Source organism: Pteronotus mesoamericanus, unplaced genomic scaffold (genome assembly GCF_021234165.1).
Source record: "Pteronotus mesoamericanus isolate MK-2021 breed Mesoamerican mustached bat unplaced genomic scaffold, CSHL_Meso_final contig_121, whole genome shotgun sequence".
Classification (NCBI taxonomy): Eukaryota; Metazoa; Chordata; class Mammalia; order Chiroptera; family Mormoopidae; genus Pteronotus; species Pteronotus mesoamericanus.
The window spans coordinates 3,866,222-3,892,881 of NW_026555046.1; the positions used below are offsets into that span (position 1 = coordinate 3,866,222).

At 42.0% G+C, this 26,660-nt stretch overlaps 1 protein-coding gene across 1 annotated transcript in view; it reads right to left on the minus strand.

Moving 5' to 3' along the window:
• Nucleotides 1-16,553, minus strand: part of CRACDL (CRACD like) — a 54,709-nt gene extending 38,156 nt beyond the window's left edge. Inside the window, exons 1-2 of the mRNA XM_054586246.1 lie at nt 16,529-16,553; nt 4,581-4,660 (exon numbers count right to left, since the gene is read on the minus strand). Coding sequence (XP_054442221.1) covers nt 4,581-4,660; nt 16,529-16,548 — 100 coding nt within the window. The 5' untranslated portion in view covers nt 16,549-16,553. The remainder of the gene's footprint in view (nt 1-4,580; nt 4,661-16,528) is intronic.
• Between the last annotated feature and the right edge of the window lie 10,107 nt (nt 16,554-26,660).

Genomic DNA, 26,660 nt, shown 5'->3' on the forward strand with positions numbered 1-26,660 from the left:
CAGTGATTGGTCAGTCAACCAGTAGGGGCCTGTTTGTGCTACATTTATTCACCTGCTAGATTTTTTAATTCAATATCTTTAATGGTGACAGGAACTATTCAGGTTTTCTACTTCTTGAATCTATTTAAGTGTTATATTTTTCTGGGCATTTGTCTATTATTTTCAAATTTAGCATTTAGCATTTGGCATATAGTGATTAATATCCTCTTATTGTTTTAGCATCCACACTATCCATAATAAAGTTCTCTTTGACAGTCCTGATATTAACTATTTGTCTCCTCTTTTTCCTTGATCAATTTCATCAAAGGTTTGTTGATTTCATTTGCTTTAAAAAAATGTCTGTCTTTGTTAATTCTCCTTATTGAATGTTTATTTTTTTGTATGTTTCTGTTCCTATCTTTATTCTTTCCTTCCTACTTTTTTCAGGTTTATTTTACTATCTTTTTTTTTTATCCTCACCTAAGGACATGCTTATTGATTTTAGAGAGAGAGGAAGGAAGGGAAAGAGAGAAACACTGATGTGAGAGAGGAATATTGATCAGTTGCCTGCTGTATGCACCCTGAAGGGGAACCAAACCCGCAACTCAGGCATGTGCCCTGACCGAGAATCAAACTCATGACCTTTTGTCGTTTATGGGATGATTCTTCAACCAACTGAACCATCCAGCCAGGGCTACTTTGCTATCTTTTTAAACTTCATAAGATGGATACTTAGCTATTTAATTTTTAGACAGTTTAATTTATTAATTTTAGGTGATTTCTAAGCACTTGGGAATTTTCTTATTACTTTCTGTTACTGATTTCTAGTTTAATTGTATTTTGATTCAGAGAATATATTCTGTATGGCTTAAATCGGCTCAAATTTGTTGAGACTTGCATAAATTTGTAAATGTTCCTAATGTGCTTGAAAAATAATGCATTTTTTCAGTGTTTTACATATGTCAAATAGGACAAAGCCTTTTAATTGTGCTGTCTAAATACTTTATACCTTTAATTTGTTCTAACAATTACTGATACCAGCATACTAAAAATAACCCACTCTGATTATAGATTTTATTTGCCTTATTTCAACTGTCAATTTTTCTGTATAACTTTTGACATTATGTTGGTGCATAGGAAGGTAGAACTGTTATCTTGCTCCAGAACTGAACCTTTTGTGAAATGCCCTCTTTAATTTTAATAATGCCTTTGTCTTAAGTTTTATTTTGAGCGCTGTTAATACAGACATGCCAGCTTCCTTTTGCCCAGTGTTTGCAAGGCACATGATTTTCTATCCTTTTACCTTCAACTTTATGAATCCTTATGTTTAAGAGAATCAGTTTTAGAAATCCAAACTGATGATCTTTAACTTCTAAGTGGAACAATTAATGTAATTAATCTATTTACACTCACTGTAATTACTGATATGTTAATAAAAGCATGTCTAACAGCATGGTGGAGTTCTGTTGAGAGCTCTCTTCTGGGTTGCAGTCTGTCAACTTCTTGCTGTGTCCTCACATGGCAGGAAGAGAGTGAGTAGCTCTCTGGCCTCTCCTTACAAGGACACTAATTCCATTCACAAGGGCTCTGCCCTCAGCACAATGACTTCCCAAAGCCCCCACCTCCAAATATGACCCCACTGGGGGACTGGGATTTTAACCTATGAATTTTGGAGGGGCACAAACATTCAGTCCATAACACATAGTACATCTCTCCATGTGTATATGTTTTGGTTGATTTCTTCAAACAATTTTTTATATTTTTCAGTATGTAAATCCTGCATATACTTTGTTAGATATATACCTAAGTATTCCTTTTATTGGTACTACTGTAAATGGCACTTTATTAACTTTCAATTTTTAATTGTTCATTGCTAACATATAAAAATATAATTGATTTTTAATATTGGCCTTGTATAGTGCAAATTTGCTAAACTTGCTTAAGAGTTCTAAGTACTTTTTTTAAAATCCTCATCTGAAGATATGTTTATTGATTTTATAGAAAGAGGAAAGGAGAGACAAAAGGAGGGAAACATGGATATGGCAGAGAAACATTGATATGGGGGAGGAACATCAACCGGTTGCCTCCTGTACACGCCCTGACTGGGAATCGAATCTGCAACCTAGGCATGTGCCCTGACTGGGGATCGAACCCACAACCTTTTGGTATATGGGACAATGCTCCAACCAACAGAGCCACCTGGGCTAGAGCTCTAGGTACTTTTTTTGATATTTTCTATAATCATGTCATCTGCAGTTAAGAGATAGTTTTATTTCTTCTTTCTATCTAGATCCCTTTTATTTCTTTCTCATGCCTTATAGCACTGGCTGGGTGCTACAACACTCTCTACAGTTCCTTGTTCCTTCCAGACATTTTCAAACTTCTTTGTATTAATAATCTTCAAACATAGCATGTTGTTTTATAGCACATATTTGATCATCCTGATATTCAATGCCTTTGGGTGTCTATTTCTCTTGTTTCTGCTGTGTATTAATTTGCTAGGGTTGCCATTATTACTACTATAAACTGAGTGGCGTAACAACAGAACTGTTATTGTCTCAGTTCTGGAGGCTAGAAGTCTGAAATCAAGGTGGCTTTGGCCTTTTAAAGGGTTGTGATGTAAAAATCTATTCCGTGTTTCTCCTCTAACTTTTGGCGGTTTGCTGGCAATCTTTGGAGTTCTTTGGCTTGTAGATGCCATCAGCCTGATCTCTGACTTCACCTTCACATGGTATTCTCCCTGTGCAGTCTATGTCCAAATCCCCCCTTTTTATAATGACATCAGTTACATTAGCTTAGGGGCCCGGCATATCCCAGTATGACATCATCATTACTAACTACATCTGCAAAGACCCAATTGCAAATAAGGTCACATTCTGAGATACTGGGGGTTAGGACTTCAACACATGCATTTTGAAGGCACACAATTCAACTCATAACATGTTGGTTCTCATTCAGGGTGCCTTGTTGCCTTATATGCCTGGTTATCACTGATTACATGTCTATCAGAGTACTGAAAATATTAGTCTGTAATAATCTGAAGTCTAGATAGAAGGTGCCTTCCTTTAGAGAAGATTGTTTCCTTCTGCAAGGTACCTGGGGTCACATTCAGTCTAGGGGTTTTGTTTCTCCTTTGGTTCTTAGATTATTTTAGGGACGGTCTTCTATTAAAGGGGGCCTACCTGGTACAGGTCTGTACCTTGATATACGACCCTCTCCCTCACCTCCCACTTCATGAAGATGTAAAAATGAAATTTAAAATTTCCAAGATAGGTAAATGATTTGAGGGCAAAAGTGGCTTCTATGTCCACTTACTTCTCTGGCTTGTCCTTTTCCTCTAATTTTGGCCTCATTACTTCTTACTTTTAAAAAGATTTTTAAAAGAATGCTCTTATTTAGAATTTTACATTTTTAATGGGAAGAGGTTGATCTGAATAACTTAGTACACTACTATTTGAAAAGGAACAAGAACAGCTTTTATTTTTTTATTTTTTAAAATTGATTCTTTGTGGTGACCTCTGTAAGGACCACAAGCTAGTAGTTATGGAGGTTGTTCAGGCTGAGGAACTACTTCTTCAAGCAGTATTTTCTTGTTTAAATCAGTAGTAATTTAGTGTCCCATAATGTGAGAAATTTTGCAATGCATTTTTTCTCAGGGTTAATTTAAAAAACCTCACCTTATATATATTTGGGGGAGGGTATCTATTCAATTCCGACAGAGGAAGAATAGTTCTAATATGGAATAATAAGAAACATCTATCTATAATGTGACAAGAAAAAGTAGTTCTAATATAGAATAATAAGAAAAATCTATTGAAATATATGAAATAGTCTTTAATGAAATGAGTTATCTGAAGCTAATGATTAGCAGCTATGATTTAATATTATTGAAGCTACTCCCCCTGAACTATATTTAAAAATGACTACTAGCATTTTGACTTTAAATAGAAAGAGATGGAGACATCTGTTATCAAAATAAGGTGAGTCTAAATGGCTGACCTATGGAAAAGATACATTGTAGGGAGATCAATGCTTTTTAATGTCAATTTTACAACTGTATGAAGACATAAATAGCAATATATGAATAACCAATCACGTAATTGAGTAACTCTTAGGACATGTTATGAGATGATGATTCATGGACCTGGAATTTAGCTCAGTGAAGGATATAATAAGATCTCCTGAAGAAGAATGGCCATGAATGAGGAATTAAAGGCTTCCTTTTGTTAGTATCATTTGTCTGGATGATCTGGTTATCTTATACTTTGTCCAGTCTCCTACTGGCACCTTCAGATGTTCTTGGGTAATAAATGATTCTCTTGCACCTCTCTTCCTTAAACTTTCAAGTCAACCAAACATCAGGACAGGAATGAGGAAAATGACTCTAACCCATCCTCCATGTTTGACAGAGAAGCACAGGGGGACGACCCCTGAGGTGCTCTCCAGTCACAGTATGAGAGACCTGGGGGTGTCTAAGCATGCTGTGAACCGAACCCCCATTGTCCATGTGGAGAAGCCCTAAGGCCTGGTTCCATCAGCCCCTCTCCCTGGCCCACAACGCCATGAGGCACTTCACAGAGCAGGGGGAGCAAGGGCCTTACCTGTGCTGTCCTCCCCAACACCTTCTGCAGCCTCCCGGAGCTTAAAGTCCATCACTCTTGTGGAAATCATGTCCAGCTCACTAAAATCAGATGGAAATTCACATTAAAGGAACATGATTAACAGAAGTTAACAGTGAGTAAAAGTGTGGTGGTGCCTGCTTCTTGTCTCTGACCGTGCCTGCCCACACACCAGCAAAGACATGTTGCACAGCAGAATACAGGACAGTGCAGCCCAAAAACACATACACAGCTCACAATTAGTAACCACAGAGGCACTTATCTAATCAGTGACCAAAGCATTTTAATAGAAAATAGATGACTGGGACAAATGCTTCTGCAAATGAGTTGCAGAACAGCCACAGAGACGTGGATTACAACATGGGGAATGTAGTCAATAATATCGAGAGAGATAGATATGGGACCAGGCGGGTGTTTGGGGCAATGCGGGGGACCACTTTGTAGAATACGTGATTTTTCTGGACACTTTGCAGTACATCTGATGCTAATACAGAATGATGTTAAATGTAATTGAAAAAAGTAAGACAAATACCATATCATCTCACCTATAAGTGGTGACCTAATCAACAAAACAAACAAATGAACAAAGTAGAACCAGAGACTTGGAAATAAACAACAAACTGACAGTGACCAGAGGGGAGGGAGGAGGAAGATAACAAGAGAGAGAAAGGGAAGGGGCCAGCAAAGGGACAGGAATAGAGGACTCACGGGCAGGGGCAATGAGGGGGATTGACGGCGCGGGGGGGGGGGGGGGGAGCAGGGGCGGATGGAGTTGGCGTGAGCAATGGGGAAAAAGGTGGAACAACTGTAAGTGAACAACAAATAAAAAGAAAAAATACTTTTAAAAAATCCTTCACCAATTTACACAATGCAGATCTGGTTTCTTTCTTTAAAAAATGTTTTCAGAAGTTATATTTTTTGCTTACTCACTGTAAAAAGTTTGGAAGATGTGGAGAATGAAAACCATCCATAGTCTTATCAACCAAAACAGATAATGTTTTAATGTATTTCCTTCCCACATTTTTTTCTATGCAAATATTTATGTGTATATGCACACACATACCATACTAGGAAGACTGATTTCTTCCTGATTTTCTAACTAATTCTAAGTGTTATTGTACTGGCTACAGAATATTTTGATATGAAGCCACACCATCAATTTACATTGAGTTTCTTTTTTGAACTTTTCATTATGAAGTTTCAAACAGATACAAAAGTGTAAAGAATATATAATGAGCTTAATATATGTTCACTGTAGTTTCATCTTTACCCCTTCTCCCTCTCCAACTCCTACTAGGTTATTTCAAAGCAAATCATCCCAAATACTATTATCATTTCATCCATATGTACTTCTTCATAAATAAAACATCTCTGACTCTTCATGGAAATCAAATGAATGATTAATGGTCAATATTCCTGCTACAGAATATTGGGCTGTGTTCCTGCCTTTCAGAGCTAACTTTTAAATGGTGCATTCCAGCTCTGGCAAGGTGATTCAGTTGGCTGGAATGTCGCTCTGTAGACCAAGAGGCTGAGGGTTCGATCCTCAGTTGGGGCACATACAGGAAGCAACCAATTGATGCTTCTCTTTCTCTCTCTCCCCCCTTCCCTCCCTCTCCCTCCCTCCAAAATCAATAAACATATCTTCCTGTGGGGATTAAATGTAAAATGATGCACTCTACCCAACGCATACAAACTTACCATTTATTTGAAAAACTATTTCTTATTGACAGTTACTATGAACCCTCACACTTAAGAGGGGCGCTCAAATATTTAATTAACCAATTAACATTTACCACTTGTGCACAGTACTTAATGGGAAATGAAAGGAGAAATACAAAGGAAATATTTAACAGAGGAAAGAAGTCATAGGTCTTCTGTGCCTTCTGGACGGTGCCTCACCCACCAAGCGTGGAGTAAAACCAGAAGCTCACACTTGCTCCTCCTCAGCTGGATGATGTGGTGATAAACGCTCACCAGGCAGAGGGCTGAGGAGTGAGCAGGAGGGTGGGGGGCCCTTGAGGATGGCCCAGTCTCCAGCTTGTTGTAGGCACATCCTGCTGGGGCCCAGATGCAGAGGGTATGGCCAGGTACAGAAGCTGTTAAAGATTCACACATGGAGGCAAAAGTTACTCCCCAGATGAGGATATGACAAACTGACTCACCTCACATGGGAGGTTTTAAAACCTGTCTGTGTTTTATGTTCCAAACATCTTCACACTAGGAAGACCACAACGGGGTGCAGAGAAAAAGGGACCAAGACTTGGAAGTCAGGCGGCCCTGGGGTTGAGTTCTCAACCTATCATTTACCATTGTTGAGCCTCAGTTTCCTCATCTACAAAATAGAGATAATGATCCTTTAACTACCTGGGATGGAAAACACAGCACAGATGAGCACCGGCTGAAAACAGCGGGTGGTTTCCACAGCCACACCTCACCATGTACTCACATATATGCACAGATGCAGATGGGAACACACACCTGGCCACTGGCAGCAGACGAGTGTCCATTTGTCTCATGAAGAAAGTGTCCTTGCAAATGGCTCATGTTAGAGCCACCATGATCTGTTAAAGACCAAGAGCTGGATTCACAGATGAGCCCTGAGCTTGCCCGGGTCCTGCAGTCTGAGGGCCACAAGAGAAACTGTCACCAAGTAACGAATGAAAACATTCCAGGACATGGAGGCAGTCTGTCCTCTGAGACTGTGGACTGTGCAGATGGAGGGCTGCCCCCTTCCCTTGGACACTCTGGGTGGAAAGCCTCCACTGCTGTTACAGTGGGATGTCTTCTCTGTTGGGCCCAATAATCTGCCCTTCTGAATGCATGTTCTCCCCTTCTGAATGAAATTCAAGGAAAAGCCAGAATGAAAACCATAATCAGAAAGGCCATGTGGCAAATGCCCCCTATCTCCCAGCACCCCTTTGCTTCTCAGTGGAACTCAGGATTCAATGAAGTCAGGCCGCTCACAACCCCCTTCACCAGCTCTGCCCCCACACTGCCATCCCTGTTCTGAAAGCTCAAGTCCAAGTATAGAAAAACTTAGTTTTTAAATCTGGACCTGAGGGTGCCTCTTCAGGGCTTCCAATAAACTCAAAAGGGGTGCTGAACCTCCAGTGCCCTCTGCAGTTCTCAGCACTAATCAGTGTGTACCTGCGTGCCTGCAGAGTCCAGGAAAGTCTTTCCTCCAAAGAAGGCTCCCCGTGAGGGCTGTCCCACTCCCTCTCCCTGAACCCTAACTGTAACCACAGGCTTCTTGCAAGTTGAGGGCAGAATGCCATCATTAGTTGCAGCTCGTATTGAAAAATTCTACAGAAGTTTATTTATGTGAGGATCGAGAACAGATTTTAATATGGTATTTTAAAGGTTTTGGTCTATTATGTTTATCTACACAATGCACACACAAAAATCCATAACCTGATTACAAGCCTCTGAGCATGTAATTATGTATGAAAGCCTTCGTGTTCTCCCTGTGGACCAGCTAATTCCACACCACCCTCCAGGCCATGGTCACAACCCTGCAGTGTTCTTTCTCAGCCCCTGTACCTCTCTTCGCAATGTTCACCAAGGCTGCCAACAAGGACTTGTTTGTAAAATGTCTGCCTAACATGCCCTATCCTTCTAAGACTGTGTGCTTGGTGGGGCAAGTTATGTGCCTGTCACATCTGCCACTCACTTAGCACCGAGGACAGTGCCTGGGGCACTGTACTGAGCTCAACACTTAAACATGACAGGTGACAACACTTGAGGGGCTTCTGGACATGATCAACTAGAAAAAAACCAGCAATAAAGTCATCAATTGGATTCTATCAATAGACCTAGTTTTACATCTAATTTCAGACTGAGGAAGTCCTCCAGGATATTAGTGATACCTGACTTGTAAAAAGTAAATAATCCCTGTCATGACCCTTTCAGTCTATGGGGGAAATGAAAGAAACTTTATTTTCTTTACAAGAGCAGCACAACTTTAAAAAGATGAAACTAGAGGTAAATTTGCACAGAAGTGACTGCATTTCAGGGAGGCCAACCTGTGAGTGCTTCTCTTATGCTTCTTCCTGTGCCTATGGCTGCAAGACATGGAGTCACCACATCCTAAAGAAAGTTGATTGCACCTTTGTCTATGTGGCCGTACCTGAGATTCTGAAGGTGAGTGATGAAAATTAAAATTAGGTAACTTTAAGATATTTAAAAGCAAATGATCACAGATCCATAAATGCAGAGGTTTTTTTTTGTTTGTTTGTTTGTTTTGGTATTTTTTTTTTGTCTAAAAGCAAATCATAACAAATCTAAATACCAGTGTTTGTGCGCCAAATCAGCTGAAGTTCCTAGTGCCAATTCCAAACAGCTATCTTGAAACTATCAATCACTGGATTGAACTTTTTAATGTTTCTAAAAATGAGGAACATTGAGAGAGTCCTCAGTCTTAGGACTATCTCTTTTTCCTAGAGGGAGCACTTTGGGGGCAAGAGCTCTACCTTGTCCATCTGTGTATGGGGCTCTGTGTCTGGCCACAAAAGTTACCTAAAACACATTTGCAGAATGAATGAACAAACAGGTATGCCACATAACACACTTGTCCTTGAACTTCAAAAGTGTTCATGAGCCTAATGACCGCTCTTTGAATATTAATACATATACACGTAACGACAGAGCCTACTTTCACAACCATTCAAACCCCATCTAATGCAGCATGTGTTTGAGTATGCATGGTGGTGTGTGTATTTGGGTGGGTTGTGGGTGAGAAAGCCAGATGCCACCATCCTGACAATGGAACAATAACTAAACTCACATCCTTTAGGACTGAAGACCATTCCTGGCATCATACATTGGCAACTGCTCTTTCATTCTCTTTAAATGCCCTGAAGACATAATCTGCCTATAACCAGCTTTTCATTTACTATTCACACAAACAGTTCCAGCTCCAGGAATGTATGGTATTTATGAGGGCCTTCAGAGCGTCCAGACTCCAATCAGTCCCATCTTGTCAGCTGATCAATTTCTGGGTCTCCCACCTATGCCCTTGAAGACTACCAGAATATTAACATCCAGCCCAGTAGTCTATCTTTCTGCCCTTATAGAACGTTTGTCACTATTCCCCAGAATAGAAAATAAAAGAATGATAGAAGGATAGAAGGAGAAGCCATGACAGAGAAAACAAAACACACTGCATACATGCACCTAACACTGCAGAGCACATTCGGCTCAGGAGAGCAGGGCAGGGGCCTCGGTGGCCTAGAGTTTAAACCACAAATGCTCCCAAACATGAGATGCAATGCCACAGAGATGTAAACATGGACATCACTAGTCAAAGGAGAATATGCCAGATAGAGAACATTTTAAGAAAGCAGCTTTGTGGGGCAGAATATCCAAATATACCTGCCGACTGGATGCTTATTAAATTTATAATAACCAAGGTCAATGGGTATTAGTATCCTGACTTTTAGAATTTTGAACACCAGCTCATCTAACCTCAAGAAAGACCAGTAGTCACCTCTTAGCTCACCTTTCCCCGGGCCAGCTTGAGGAGGTGACCTAATTAGGGAAGACCAGGTAAAGAAACCTTTCATTTAGTGTCCATCCACTGGCCCTTCCAATGTTTCTCCCTCTCTCTCCTGTCCCCGGCAGCGTCCTGCATCTGTCCCGCGCCATCTCCTCCAGGTCTCTGTACTCACCAACTTTCAGGTCAGTGATGGCACGAACATTATCCTCTCAGAAGCAGCTTTTAATCCATTAGGCAAATATAATAATTATTAATATATATGCAAATATCCAGAAGAGGCAAACCCCTAGAGACAGAAAGCAGATCACTGTTTGCCTGGGGTTGGGGAGTGGGCTGCTCGGGGAAGGGAGCTGGAAAGGGAAGTGAGTAACGGTCACAGTGTTTCTTTGGGAGGAGGTGAATGTGTTCTAAAATTAGATTATGTTCTTAGTTGTACAACTCTAAATATATTAAAATCTACCAACTTTACACTTTAAACAGACGAACTTTATGCTATGGGGGAAAAAAGGTGAAGGGATTAAAAAAGGAAAAAATCTCATAGATGTAGACAATGGTACAGTAATTACCAGAGGGAAAGGGGGTGGGGGAGGTAGAATAGGGTAAAGGGAAATGAATGGTGACAGAAGGAGACTTGACTCGGGGTGGTTAAAACAAACAGTGCACAGATGATATGTTACAGAATTGTACTCCTAAAACATATGTAATTTTATTAACCAATATCACTCCAATAAAGTCAATAAAAATATTTTGTTAGCAGGTATGTGGAATGATTATTGCAAAATTTTCAGAAACAGGTCCCTAGCCGGGTAGCTCAGTTGGTTAGAGTGTTGCTCTGATACGCCAGGGTTGCAGGTTCAATCCCTGGTCAGGGCACATACAGAAATCAACCAAAGAATGCATAAAATAAGTGGAGCAACAAAGCTATGCCTTTCTCTTTCTCTCTCTCTCTCTCTCAAATCAATAAATAAATTTAAAAATTATCAGAAACAGGTCATATTCTGGCATTGATAAATTATTTGGGGATAAAATTTATAAGTTTCTAATTCATTTCATGGAAATAGGAATAACACATAAAAAGTTAATTCACATAAAACAAGTAAAAATGATATTTAAACACATGAACATATATACAATCTCACAACCTCACTAACAATCAAACATGGTAAATTGAAACACAATAAGATTTTATTTTTACATAACAAACTGGCAGATACTTGAAAAACTTAATTATATAATCTCTACTTTAAAAAAAAGATTATATGAGACCATAATGCTATCTTTTATAGTAATATAAATAAAACATTAGTGGAATAGTAAAGAAAGAAAGAAAGAAAGAAAGAAAGAAAGAAAGAAAGAAAGAAAGAAAGACAAAGAAAGGCAAAATAAAGACATTTTTGGAAAAGAAAACACAATACAATTTGTCTCTAGTAATCCCACACTAAAACAAATACTAGAGAAAAGAGGGTATGATCTCAGATGGACATTTAGAGGCGTGGGTAGGAATGGACAGCAATATTTATGTGGGTAAACCTAAATATGGACGAGACGAACAATTATCCTGGACTTTGGCTAGAGGCCCTGTGCACTATTAGCATAAACTTGGGCTTTGGCCCTGCTCTCTCCCCTCCCACAATATTTCATTTCCTTCCAGCCAGGGCCTTTGCAGATGCTGTTCCCTCTGCTTGAACATGCTCTTCCCTACCCTCATGCTCCACTTTCTTTTTATTAAGGCCTACTCATCCTTCAGACAGCAGTTTCAATTCCACTTCTCAGGAAAGACTGATATGCCCTTCAGGATGAGCCAGGACCTCCCGCAACACCCTGTACCTTTCGTTCACTGCACTTAGCAGTTTTAATCTTCTCAACATTTGCACGACTTTAATCGAGTTCCCCTTTATAGATTTAAGACTGCTTACATTCCCTATATACTTAATCAATTTTTCCTTTTTATGGGAAAAAAAGAAGAAAAGAAACTGTGACTTAACCATTATTCTCTAGTGAGTCACCCCAGGATCTGCCTATAACATTTTTAGAAAAATAAGTTTCACATTACTGAGGCAAATGGAATGTGCAGTGCTTGCAAAGTCCCCATGAGAATTCCATTTGAAAACTGTGCCAGCTTATGGAATCATGGTAGATACGATTCTCCTCAAGAGCAGCAAACATGACCGCTGCACCTGACCCATAACGCAGCGTTGTCAAGACTGGACCTCACCACAGCCAACCATTTCTCCTTGAAGGTGCCAGAGGATCTCCTGCCCTAAAGCAGACACTTTGATGTGTGTGCACACAGCATCTGTCTACCTGTCGGAAAAGACACAGAGTAGAAAGGGAAAGATCTACTGTGACATATGGGAAAAAAGAAATCAAAGAAATGTCATAAGCAAAGGGCTGAAACCAGAGAACTCAGATGCTGAGTCCTCAAATGCTGAGTCCTTGTGCTTGAGCACGAAGAGAGAGTAAAGGAACTCAGTGGGCGGTGAGTTGTGATGTTTCCTTGTGTCCTGTAATTATTTATCTTATAAAAAAACTAAAATTAGGCATGGCCTAGAGAGTGAGTCCTCTTCTACCTTGCTAAGTATATAAAACTTGAAGACTAACTGCTTGAGGACAGGGAACATGGACCAGCATGGTACTGCCACACAACAGGTGCTCAATAAGTATTATTGAATGAATGAAAGAATGAATGAACAAATGAATGAACCAGAGGTACTCATAACACTTGCTAGACAAGAGAATCACCTCCTAATAAAAATGAGGCAGCATCAACTACCCAATCATAGCTCCCAAGTCACCTAGCACTTCATTGTCTTAAGGACAGGCTTCCCTCAAAATCCATGACTTAGCCAAAGTATGTCACATTTCTTTAGCCTGGATTTTTCTTATCCATTTCCCTCCTTTAGACATCACCTTCCCTATAATCACGTAGAGCTAAAGTTCAACAGCCTTTGGGAGTGAAGGAATATGGATGTAGGAGAGGACTCTGCCTCAGATACCATGTTCTCGTCCTCAGGCTTCTCTTGGCCATGGGCCAGGCAGAGACAGTGGGGACATCCAGAGAGAGCAAGTCAGTGGGCCACAACTCACTAGGATGTTTCTTTGCAAAGAAAAAACAGACCTTCATTCAAACAAACTCAGTAATCAACAAGATAAACAGCAGCACAGTTATAAGCACATAATAGTATCCTACATAAGATAAAGAGCTGGTTTCATGGGTAGTTAGAGTCCTTGTGAATGGGCAGAGTGGTAAGTTACTTAGCCAGGAACTCAGACAGCTGTCCAATGCAGCACATATAAATATACACACGCACACAAGAACTTGAGTTCACACAGATCACCTAAATTTACATGAATACTGCTCAATAAAACTTGTGTCAGACTGCAGTGCATGTCAGCTTTCAGAGGAGTAACCTGTTTTCACTCATCTAGGATGATGAGATTTGAAAGACATTAATTTATACATTTTCAGGTTATTAGAGTAAAAAAAATCTATTAGAGACTTACAAAACCATCATTTCAAAAATAGGTGAGCATAAGAGCTTCAAACTTCATGACCTTAATCAAGAAATTGTATCTGCCTAATTCTTGGGAAAATATAATATAAATTCATTCTAATGCTAGGGGAGCCATGCCAAGATGCGATCTAACTTGGAGACTTTCATTCTGGGAGTGAGAGCTGCATTTTGTGCTGGTGGCTGCATGTACAGGTAACACACAGGGCCCCCGAGCAGGGGTACAGGGAAGGCCGCTAGGGCTGCTTTATTTTTAACTTCACGAGCTCATCGAGGCAATAAACCCCCTTTTTATGTACGTGTACCAAAAATAATGACACAAGGGCTTCATTTATTTGGGGTGTTCCAGACGTGATTGGCATTCCTGCAGCTTGGCAGATGCAGAGTGAAGACTTTTTTAGTAGCAAGTCATGCTATGAAGCCTATTGATAAGAAGACGTAACACCACAACTCTATTCTGACCCATTCAAAATAGGCAGAATCAGAAAATGAGGTTGTGTAATTATCAGTAATTTTTTTAACGAAACAGTAACAATAATGATGACTTCCATGCACAGGGCTTCACACAGTGCAAAGACCTGTATTCACAAGTGATCCTTAAGTTGTTGGATAATTGTCCCTACGTAGCAAAAGAAAGTGCGGCTGGCGTCAGAGTGACTGTTGGGGATGCGTGTTGCTGCAGATGCAACATCAATTTCCCAAGACCGTCCACCCAGCCCAAGTGATGTGTAGATGTGACAATCATCTGAATCGACAGAGGCTGCCACACTGGGAATTTTCCACCTGGTGTACAAGATATGCAATGTGTTTATGCTGAGAAAACGGATTTAAATCATGCCACAGCGCTACTTCCCTCTATACTGTTGTGACAATCAAAATGCACTAGATCCAAACACCTTCCGGGGTGAGGTGCCCTGCAGCGGGGTGAGGCGGCTCTGTGCAGGATCACTGGCCTCTGGTCTGCAGGAGCTCGGCGGGTCCTCCCCCACATCCAAGGCTGTCAGTGAAAAGCAAGCCCTTTGGTGCTGACCTTTAGGAATAAGAACAATTCTAATGGCCTTTTACCTTGACCTCTGCTGTCCCCTCTCCACCTAGGTATGCAGACTGTGGCATGTGCACCCAAGTTACAGGCATGGGATATTGAGGAGAAAAATGCTCTCTTCCCCCAGTTCTCTTCCTCTCTCCTTCCTTCCCTTCATCTCCCCCCCCACAACCTTGCCTCTACTCTCTGCTCCCCTCTCATTCAATATATGTGTGTGTTATAAAGAAAACAAAGAAAATCATTATTTTGTTCCAGAACTCATACAATTCAAGGAAATAAAATAATGTCTGTAAGGAAGGACGCCATAAGCTCACTGGAACACAGGACAATAGACACTGGATCTATTCTGTGCCCAGGGGTGGCAGGTGTGGCATGGCCTCCTCCAGTCCTCCCATCACCTCTCTGCTCTCAGACAACCACCTATGAGAAGGCAGCCACCTTCCTGAAAGGGGAGTAGCCTCCAGCACTTTCATTCTCAGGAAACTTACTGCAGAGAGAAGACTTTCTTGTCTTCCCCAAAGTGGCTTACGGTGCTCGGAACACCACGGGGTGCTGATCAGGGGCCCTCGTCCTTGTCATCTCACCAAGCAGCTCCCCTGGGCCTGGCACCCGCACGGGCTCCCAGCACATGTACAGCACATAGTCAAAGCTGCCTAAGAAACACATACACTTCTTTTACTCTAAGCCGGCAAAGGGCAATGATTAGGTGGGCTGCATCCCCATCTGAGTTGAGGCTGGTCCCAGGAAGAACGAAAATTAATGCTGAGAACATCCCAGGTTTTGGGCTAGGCACACCCAGGTCCTGTGAACCCTCTCGCTCCCCCACCAAGAACATTTGCATGACTCTCCTGCCTTCCTTGGTGTGTGCACCTGTGACCTGCAGTGTGGGACATTATGGGGACATGTCGTCTCTGCCCTGCACATTAGCTTCAGCTTTCTTGTTATTTGTTCTTAAAGGCTCATTGTGATACCTCAGGGCCTACATGTCTTGTGAACTACTTTCCTGGGACCTTCCAATTGTTCTTTTTAGCTGGGCACTGGCTTACCCTGCTCACTGTGCAGTGACAGGACCACGCGGCAGGTAAACATTTTATAAATTAGTGAGCCTCATCACCCATGCTTAGAAAAAGCACTCATTAGATAACAAATCTCTTTTACTAAGGTCTTTTACTTTATTAGCTTTCCTTAGAATGTTGAAAATAAATGTTCCTCCAATGCTTGATTTTATTTGAGCCATTTGGTAAGATTTTCTAACAGAGTGTTCCCGTGTGAATCAGATGCGTGGGCTGATTGGGTTTGACACAAATATCTCCCCATTTTGTAATTCAAAGACATCACATTTGGAGTGTGAGGACATGGAGCACTGTGAGCATGCACTTGGTTAGTTATGTGAAGACACCTAAAATCCCAAATTATTCCAGCCTCTCTGTATTTTAAAGATGTAAAAAAGCGGCAATGTCCCCATTTTCTTAAATAGTTTTGTGGGGCTGGGTGTAGTATATAGATACCCCACACCATTTAACACTTACTGACTTTTGCATTGTCTCATGGGTCATAGCCAGCCTCCTCATTAGACTCTGATGTCTGAGAACAATACCAATGAATTTCACTATTTCTGTATATTCCAGAGTGCCCAGTGTCCAATAGGTTCTTAAATGCACTGCGGTTAAGACAGTGCAACATATAAACCACGCACTTCTCCTGCTGTCCAGGCTCATTTGTGGACACAGCACTGCGCGGAATTGTCATCATTGAGGGAGCACTGCATGAATCCCCTTGCTGGCTGACGTGCAGGAAAGCGAGCAGAGGGAGGCAGGCTGCGTTGATCAGGCCGGATCCTGTGAACAAAGGGGGATGAGGAAGTTTTCTCAAACTTTACCTTCTAGTAAGGCAAAGCATGATGACCATGGCAGCTGACCACATGACAGGAACTGCTGTAAATATTTCACATACATCTGCTCTCTAAATGTTAGCGGCATTGAATATTACAAGTACTTCTTCCAGGCCAGGCAATTCTAAGTTGTTCATGAAGACGCAGAGTCACCAGGTGGCAGTCGGCAACAGCAGGAGGCACAGGCACAGGGCAGGGTGGAGGTGGAGCCCTGAGGTCTGGTATCCGTGAGCCTGGGGGCCAGGGAGGGACTCCTTTCTGAGTGTGTTTGCTGGGTGCTCTTGAGGTAGTAGCAGGATTTCCAGATCTCTGACAGCAAGGTCAGGGAGGCATACAGCTGGGAGGCTCTCTTCCATCTCTGTCTCGCCAAATTTCTCTCAAAGGGCCAAGGTGCTGCAGGTCATAAGCCACTGAGAATAGCAGCTGCCCTCTAGTGTCAGGCAAGTGCGAAGCGCCTGACACTCAGTCACGCTGGGCTCTGAGGAAAGACAAGGTGCTGGAGAGCCCTCCGCCCATGCTCTCGCTGCAACTGTGGCCAAGTGTGACACAGCCACCCACGTGCGATGGAAGAACCCGCCTGCCCCACTGATTGTGCCCCTGAGGGAGGAAAGCTCCCTGAGTGCTCTGTATGACAGCTCGAGACACTGAGAGGTAAACCAACCTGGAAGACCTGTGCCTCACCCTCAGGATGGCTGTCAGTGCTATTTCAGAGATCCTAATGGCTTTGTGGCTGACACATCAGAGGGGGCACCCTTGGCATTTGCCTGAAACTGGGGGGCACCTGTGACTGGGGAGGCTCTGGCTCTGCTTTCTACCCAAGGCATCCCAGTGAGATGGAGCCCATGACGGTGGGATAAGCACTGGCCCACGCTGATATGCCCACCTGCCAGGGGATGTTCAGAGTCCTCATGGATGGCATGCCAGGTCCCCTGCCACTCAAAGTGTGGCCTGGGGGCCAGAAGCCTCAGCACCACCTTGGAGCTTGTCAGAGGTGCAGACTCTTGGCTCCACCCAGACCTATGGACACAGAATCACAATGGAACAAGGTCCCCAGGTGATTCTGCTGCACATGAAAGGTTGGAAACCATGATTTAGATCAGTTGTCCTTGACCTGACTGCATGTCAGAATCACCTGGGGAGCTTTCAAAACTCCTGATACTCAGGCCATGCCTCAGCCCAGTTGCTGGCAGTGGGGACCCAGATTTTAGTATCTTTTTTAGCCCTGCAGATATTTCAGAATGCATCCAGGGTAGAGAACCACTTGTTCTGGAGGCAAGTCAAGACCTCTGAGTGTGGCCCTCATGTCGTTAGACGAGCCTTCAGCTGGGGCACCCGCAGGAATACTCCTCGTGGGTAACGATGCGGTGGTCACCCACAAAGACAAGGAGCTTCCATGAGCCTGGTGCCTGCACCATCCAAGTGGTGGGAGCATTCGTGGCTCCATGGTCATGACCTGGTGGTGGGAGCTGGGCACATCACATCACTGCTGGGGAGAGGGCGCTCTTATTGACCCAGGCCCTTTCTAAGAGGTGCTCTTCCACTACAGGCTCAGGGGAGCCCAGAAAGATCCATCTAATCATGACTAAGCTATACTCAGAAGGGCTGGACAACTGGAGTTCCTGGGAACCCATCCTAGGAGGTTAGAGACCACTTAGACTGTATGCTGCTTGAACCGGTGGCAGAGGCAGCAACTCTATTCCCAGCACTATTATGCAGAGAAGGCTTTTCCTCCAGAAGGATGGAAACTATGTTCATCCAGCTCAAAACCTGCCAAGGCCTGAGTCTTAATACACAGTGTGGCCAAGACAGGAGCTAAGACATGGTCCAGGTCTAAGCTGGTGACTGAAGTTCCACACCCTGGAAAGAGTGGTTGTTTCAGGGACAGGCATGCAACTCATCTCAGGCCAGGGAGAGTGAGGTTCAGGGCCTTTATGCAATTGTGGAAATAGGATCTTTATTTTCTGTTGGGTCTGAGAAGATGTGAGTTTAGAGAGGAAGAAATCACCAAGAGATGGAGAGAAAAAAGCAAATGTACCTGGGGACTCTTGTTCAGAGTCCTGGATCCAGCTGTTCCTGAAGTCAGTATCCATGATTTTCCAGTTACCTGAGCTGCAAGGTCTGTCTCTCTGGTGCTTTATAACCAAACAAGTCTTTGCAAGCACTCTATGCTAAGAAAAGAGTCCTAACTAATTCCCTGAGCAAACAGGGGTTGGATGAGTGGTATCAAATGATTTGAACCTCTGGAGCTGCTTGGACATGCTTTCTTTGTTTCTATTTTTAGATCTATAGAACAAAGGGGTTTGGTAAACTTTCAGGATAGCTGAAATGATATACAAATAATGAGGGCAAACAATAAGGCAAGGATCAGTAAAGGAAGAATATGTTCACTGTGGATTTGCTCCAGGCAGAAGCATGATTCCTTTGTATCAGTGTCACCACTGAAGAGCTCAGTAATCAGCAAAATGAGCAAACTCTGAGCTATGAACCATTCCCTGCACATGCCTTTTGTGTCCTGGTGGCCTCACTTCTTCCATTAGGTGGAAAACAATCTGGTAAAGGATGAAGGGCAAGACCTGAGAAAGAGACAACCCAGGCTGAGCCATGAGAAAGAGACAACCCAGGCTGAGGCATGTAGTGGCAGGAAGATCCTTGGGTGGAAAGAGCTGCGAGTGGTGCTTAGGAAAGCCAGCCTCAGATGTCTCACATGGCGCACTGGGCCGCAGTGTGGGCAGGGAGGCAGAATGCCTCCTGTGCTTCAGGGGTGGTCTGGGGTGGGGCAGTTCACAAACACAGAGGGACCACAACAAGGGAGGACTCAACACCAACCCAGAGCGACTGGTGCAGAAGTGGGAGGATGGGGGGTCTTGATGGGCCTGAGAGATGGCACTGAGGTCTGGCAGCATTTCTCCCATCCCAATACCAAGCACCACATCCCAGAACCCAGATGCTACCCACTGGGTGCTGAGGGCTGAATATAACACCATGTGGGCTGAGAATAAGACAGGTGGCCAGAGGCCACTGGCAGGTCCAAGCAGGAATGAAGCCGAGTTAGAGAAAAACCAAGTTGTTTTCAGGCACCTACACTGGTGGCCTGAGACCTGCACCTGGGGCTCAGCTCACAGCAGGCACTGGATGAGAGATGGCAGCACATGCTCCCATCCACCACTAGTCCCATGCCACCTCGGGAAGACTGTGTTTGTACAACACTAACACAAAGTGCAACTTGTTTGACTGACTGGAAGTGATAACATTCTATCTAAATCCAAATAGGGGAATAACCCCGCTCTGAGTAGAATAGAAAGAGCTCCAAGCTACTGTCTGCGTTGGAGTCCAGGTTGTTACTTCTCAGCTGGGCCTCGGTTTCTCGCCTATTAAGAGACCTGTTGTACAAGCTGCTGTGAAGGAGCAGCTGAGATGACATAATGCATGAAGGAAGGGGGGCCTAACAGGAGATCTCACTGCTCACCACTATTTTTGACATCACTCAGAATGCAGCACACGCACACACACCCACACCACCTCCAAACAAGGCCTGCTCTGGTTTACTGCTCTCGCGTTGAGTCTTCTCTTGTTGTGGTCCCTCTGTGTTTGTGAACTGCCCCACCCCAGACCACCCCTGAAGCACAGGAGGCATTCTGCCTCCCTGCCCACACTGCGGCCCAGTGCGCCATGTGAGACATCTGAGGCTGGCTTTCCTAAGCACCACTCGCAGCTCTTTCCACCCAAGGATCTTCCTGCCACTACATGGCTCAGCCCGGGCTGTCTCTCTCTCTCAGGCCTTGCCCTTCACCCTTTGCCTGTCCCTAAATCACTGAGATTTGGAAATAGTGCTGCCCACAGGAGACGATCTTTGGCTGGCTAACAGAAGTTCCCCCACAGATGCCCAATCCACTTGGCCAGCCGAGGGAGCAAAGGGACCTGTGGGTTGGAACCTGGTGCTAAGGAGGCAATGGAAGTGCAGGGCAACCCTGTCTCTTCCTGCTGGGAACACCTGCCCCTTTCCGCTGGGATGAGCAGCACCAAATCTGAGAGAGCCTGGATCTGTAGAAAATTACCAGCACCAGTCAAATGATGCAGAGGCCTGCGCAGCTCAGACAGACAGGAGTGGGGCTCAGTGCAAAGGAACAAGGCATGGCAATGGACAGATAGAGACAGTGACTAATCACAACCTTGAGTGCAGGCCTTCAGCAAAGAAGCATGCAGGGCTGAAAGGAGGTGAAAAAGGAGTTAGATGGTGGGGCTGGACCTAAACCCCACTCTCATCCACAGTGAGAGAAAGCCAACCTGCCTGGCCACGCCACAAGTACACACTACCCCATCACTGCCACCCACCTGCTGGGACTTGAAAAATGGGGAGATGAATCTGGGCCTTCCCAAAAGAACTGCTAGACTCCGTGTCCCTTCTTCAAACCCTGGAAAAGTCACTGAGTTGACTTCACCTCACAAGGAGGACAGTGAGAGGGCACCTAGCACAGAAAGCAAGAGTGTGGAAAGGGCAGCAATCGGGCGTTTGCACCACAGGACTATCAGAGGGAAACTGAAGCCCAGTACAGGGACCACAGTTTACAGAGATGATATAGTCAAGACAGTCACTGAAATATGTGTTTGGGTTGATTTTTCAGCAACTGTCAAAGGGGGCATACAACGTGTAGCTCAAGTAACATGGCACCTTATCTTCAGCCTTGACATCATTACCCTGTCCTAGGGCCGATTTAAAGGCCTCTTCTTCAATCTTGTGCTAAGGAGTTACTAAACTAAGGGTGGGGGGACATCAGTGGGAAGACCAACCCCTTTTGACAAAATTATGATAAAATACATAGCAACTGCATCTTCAAAGTTTGTCAGCAGGAACAAATAACAGCCAAACACCACACTGATGCTATTTGAAGAATGTTTACACTTTATATAGAATTAAATAATTATCACAAAATATAATTGTCAGGGTATGATAAGAATATTAAAAAATTAACTCAGTTAAAGCTGCATAAGGAAAAATGGAAAATGCAGATAAACATATGGCATTTAGAAGCCCAGGATTTCAGAACTGGTAAAAACTGGAGTTCTCACTTGGCAACGAATTTTTCAAGAAACAGAACTGAGGCTGACAGGGTCTGTAACTTGCCCCAGGGCAATCAATAGGTAGCAAAACTGAGCTCCTTAGTTATCCAAATATTATGATGCCAAACATGCAATGGGATTCAAAAAACTTTTAACAATTAAACCAAAAGCAGTGACATCAGCAAAAAATAGTGGCATAAGAACCTCCACCCCCCCCCCAAAAAAGAAAATCTCTCCTCTATAAAAGCAGTGAAAAAGCTGGCACCATAAAAGGTTAGAATCCACTTTCTTAGACCTCTTGAAATTAACCAAAGGCTTATAGCACTAATGGAGATTTAGTCCAGAGAAATGGCTGAATCTTGGTAAGAATAGGAAAACCAACAGCTTCATAATTACCAAATAAATCAGTAGCCTTGCAGCCACTACCGAGGGAAAGAACTGGACTGGAGCTTCTTCAAATCTCCATTCCCAAAGAATTGTTATTACTTGTCCTGTCTGGTGGTTCCTGAGAAAACCCCAATTGCAAATGGGAAAAACCCCATTCTTACCTGAATCAGAGCCTAATCAGTGTAAAAAAAGTCCTTTCCTCCCACTGAGGTGTTTATTGAAGACAATTAAAGGCAAATATTTAACTTTACTGGTAGTGGATAACAGTTGGGACAAACAATGACAGACTAACGAAAATGTTTAAAAGAAAAAATTACCCAACATATTCCTGGGAATCTGGAAGACCACATGGAGGGTTGTGCACATACTCATGAGACACCACAGGAGTCTATATACCCTTAGTTTAGTAACTCCTTAGCACAGGCCCTAAATTCTCACCTCTAGCTGACCTTGAGGCTCTGTGCAAGTAAGAAGGAGGGTTTAGACACAGCTGTTAAATGTCTGGATGAGTGTTGGAGGAGTGTCCCCAGTGCACAGAGTCCCTCAGCAAAAACTGAGAGGATGTTTAAGAAAGTCTTCCCAATCATTAGCTGATTATTGTTAACCAAGCAAAGACATCAGTTGCCATACATCACAAAAAATACAGACTTTATAGAATTAATACTGTAAAGGCAATAAACAAAAACAACAAATGGTGGGAAACAGGAGGAGATCTGCTACCCCAAGTTGCCACATCATATTTTTTTTAATGTTCAACAAAACATTATAAGACACACACACACACACACACACACACACACACACACACACGTATGATCCATGTACAGAAAGTGCAGATGTAGAACTTGGTAGACAAATTGAAAAAGAGAAACAGCTATTTTAAATATGGTCAAAGAACCAAGAAGCTGTGTATAAAGAAAAGTATAAGAATGATGTCTCACAAAATACAAAATATAAATAAAGAGATAGAAATTGTAAAAGAGAACCAAATAGGAATTCTGGAGTTAAAAGTATAGTAACCAAAATTATTTAAAAAAGAAAATCACTAGAGGTGCTCACAATAGCAGACCTGAAGCGACAGGAGAAAGATTCAATGACCTTTAAGACAGGCCATTTGAGATTAACCAATCAGAGAAATAAAAAAATGCAATGAATAAAAATGAACATATCTGAGCATGCACATCCATATTTGGAGTCTCCAAAGGAGAGGAGAGATTTGTGCAGAAGGACTGTCTCAAAAGTCAACAACTGAATACATTCAAACTTTGAGGAAAACATTAGCCAATATATCAAAAAACTTCAACAAACTGCAAGTAGGAAAAAATCAGATATTCACACTTGAACATCATAATCAAACCATCAAAGGCAGAGAAAATCTTGAAAGTAGCAAATGGGAAGTGAAGCATCACCTAAAGGAAATCCTCAAATAAGATTAATAGCTGATTTCTCATCAGAAGCCATGGAGACCAGAAGGTAGTGGAATAAACTGTTCCAATATGAAAGAAAAAGACTGTTGACTAAGAATACTAGATCCAGTAAAACTATCCTTTAACACTGAAAAAAACAGGAAGCTTATGCTTAACAGGTACAGAGTTTCTTCTTGAGGTGAAAATTATATTTTGGACATAGATAGGGGTGGTGGTTGTACAACATTGTGAATGTACTAAATGCCACTGAATTATTCACTTTAAAAGGGCTAATTTTATGTATATAATTTTCATCTTAATTTTTTAAATTATGGAAAAATAAGACAAATTAAGACATTTCCAAATAAACAAAAGCTGAGAGAAACTGTCACTAACAAACATGCCCTATGAGATATACTATCGGAAACTAGACAGTATCTAAAATCCACATGAAAAAATAGATACCAGTAAAGATAATTACATAGGTAAATATAAAACACAGTACAAATATATTATTGTTTGTAACTCCATTTTCCTTCTAATTTTAAAAATATTTGCATAAAGCAATAGCCACAAATCTGTGTTAATGAGCACACAGTACATAAAGATTTGTGTGATAATAACAGCATAGAAAAGGGGAGAGGGAATGGAGTTATATAAGAGCAAAATTTTTATATACTGCTGAAATTCAGTTGGTGTTAATTTGAACTAGACTGTTCAACAAATTAAAATGTAAATTGTAATTCCCAAAGGCAACTACTAAGAAAATAATTTTTTTTAAAAAGTAAAGAAATGACAAAGGAATTAAAATGGTACACTAAAAGATATCTATTTAACACAAAATGCCACAGCAATGGAGGAATAGAGAAGCAAAAAAGGCATAAGACATACAGAAAGCAAAGAACAAAGTGGCAGACGTAAACCCTGCCTGTTAATAATTACACTAATAATTACACTTCACCTGGGTGAGTATCTCAGTTGTTTAGAATGTCAACCTGATAGGCCAAGGTTGTGGGATTGATCCCTAGTATAGGCACATAAAAGAATCAACTAATGAATGCACAAATACATGAAACAACAAATTAATGTTTCTCTCTCTCTCTCTCTCTCAAATCAATAAATAAAATATTTTTAAATTACACTTCAAATAAGAGACTGGTAAAATGGATTTTAAAAACGCTCCAACTATATGCTGTTTACAAGAGACACACTTTAAACTCAAAGACACAAATAGCTTGAAAGTAGAAGGATGGAAAGAAGATACACCATGCAAACAGCAACCAAAATAGAGATGAAGTGGCTATACTAATATCAGACAAAACAGAATTCAAGACAAAAACTAGTAGAGACAAGGTAAGAAATTATATAATTTCTTAGGGGTCAATCAATAGATTTAACAGTTATACACATATATTCACCTAATAAACAATGCCCAACATACATGAAGCAAGACTGACAGAACTGAAGGAAGAAACAGACAGTTAAGCAGTAGTAGTTGAAGTCTTCAATGCCCATTTTTGCTAGACATAAGATCAACAAGGGAGACTTGAATAACATGCTAAATCAACTAGATCCAACAGATATCTACAGAACATTCACCCAATAACAGTAGAATACATATTCTTCTAAAGGGCACATGAAACATTCTCCAGGATAGGTCATCTGTTAGGTCATAAAACAAGTCTCAATACATTTAAAAATATTATAATCATACAAAGCAGTGTTTATAAGGAAATGTATAGCTTTAAATACCTATATTTAAAAAGATTTCGAACCAACAGTCTAACATTCCACCTTAAGAAATTAGAAAAAGAGCAAATTAAACTGAAAGCAAGCAGAAAAATATAATAAAGATTACTATAATAAAGATTACAGAAAAAAATGAAACAAAATTTTAAAAAATAGAGGAAATCAACAAAACCAAAAGTTGGGTCTTTGAAAAGATCAACAAAATTGACCAAGAAAAAAGGAGAAAAGACTGAAATTACTAAAATCAAGAATGAAAGATAGACTATCACCATTGGCCTTACAGAAATAAGATCAATCATAGGGGAATACTATGAACAACTGTATGCCACCAACTAGGTAATCTAGATCAGTGATTCCCAACCTTTTTGGCACCAGTAACCAGTTTCATGGAAGACAATTTTTCCACGGACAAGCTCAGGAGGTAATGCAAGCAAGGCTTCGCTTGCTCACCTGCCGCTCACCTCCTGCCTGTGGCCCAGTTCGTAACAGGCCACAGAGCACTGCCAGTCCACAGCCCAAGGGTTGGAGACCCCTGACCCAGATGAAATGAACATACTCCTAGAAAGATACAAACTACCAAAACTAGCTCAAGAAGAAATTATGAATTAACCTATTGCAAGTAGAGAGATTGAATTAGGAATTTTGAAATCTTTTCCAAAGAAAAGCTCAGGCCCAGATGGTTTCACTGCTAAATTATACCCAATGTTTAAAGAAGACTAATAACACATGGGTAGTTTCTATGTTCCCTTCTGGTCTGTACTATGATCTGAAAAATCTTTCAAGACTTGGGATCTATTAAAGCATTTCCATGTTTGTCCAGCTTTCTTCATTTCTTCTGAATCATTGGCTGCTCCCGGTCCTTGTACACCACGCAAAACCTGTTTTCATTTTGTTTTCTTTATCTGGAGGGCTTCTTTAACTGATTTATCTTTCTTTCTTTTTCCCCCCATAGAGCATGTAAAGGCAGAATTCTGAGGTACTCCAGGAATGATAACATCTTTATTGGTTCTCACACTTCAATAATTTAGCAGGGAGCAGCATTCCAAGTCAGAGATCCTCTCCCCCAGACCCCGGCAGGCATGGCTCCACTGTCACTTCAAGTGGTGCTGATGAGAAGTCTGCTACCAGTTTGATTTTGTTCTTTTTGGCAGAAGTTTTAACAATATTTCCTTTACCCTTACAATTCTGAAGTTTTGGTAGAAGATATTTCCCCTAGGCCTCTACTCTGAATGGGGGGCGGCTGTAGCTCTGGCTGGGTAAGGGGGACATGTCGACAGGCTGCAGGCCTGGGACAATCTCATTACTGCCAAAAATAAGACAGCTTTACCCTGAACAGCAACATCTTTCCTTGTTTTGTTTTCCTCCAATTCTGCTCAGAGGTCTGAGTTACTATCTCAGACTGTGCAACGATTCCCAGACCCAACATCACCACTGAGCCTACACAGACTGATGACCACCTTTTTCAGGGAATGCTCTCAGGGCAGGGGAGCACATACAGTTCTTTTTTATTGTTTTTGCTA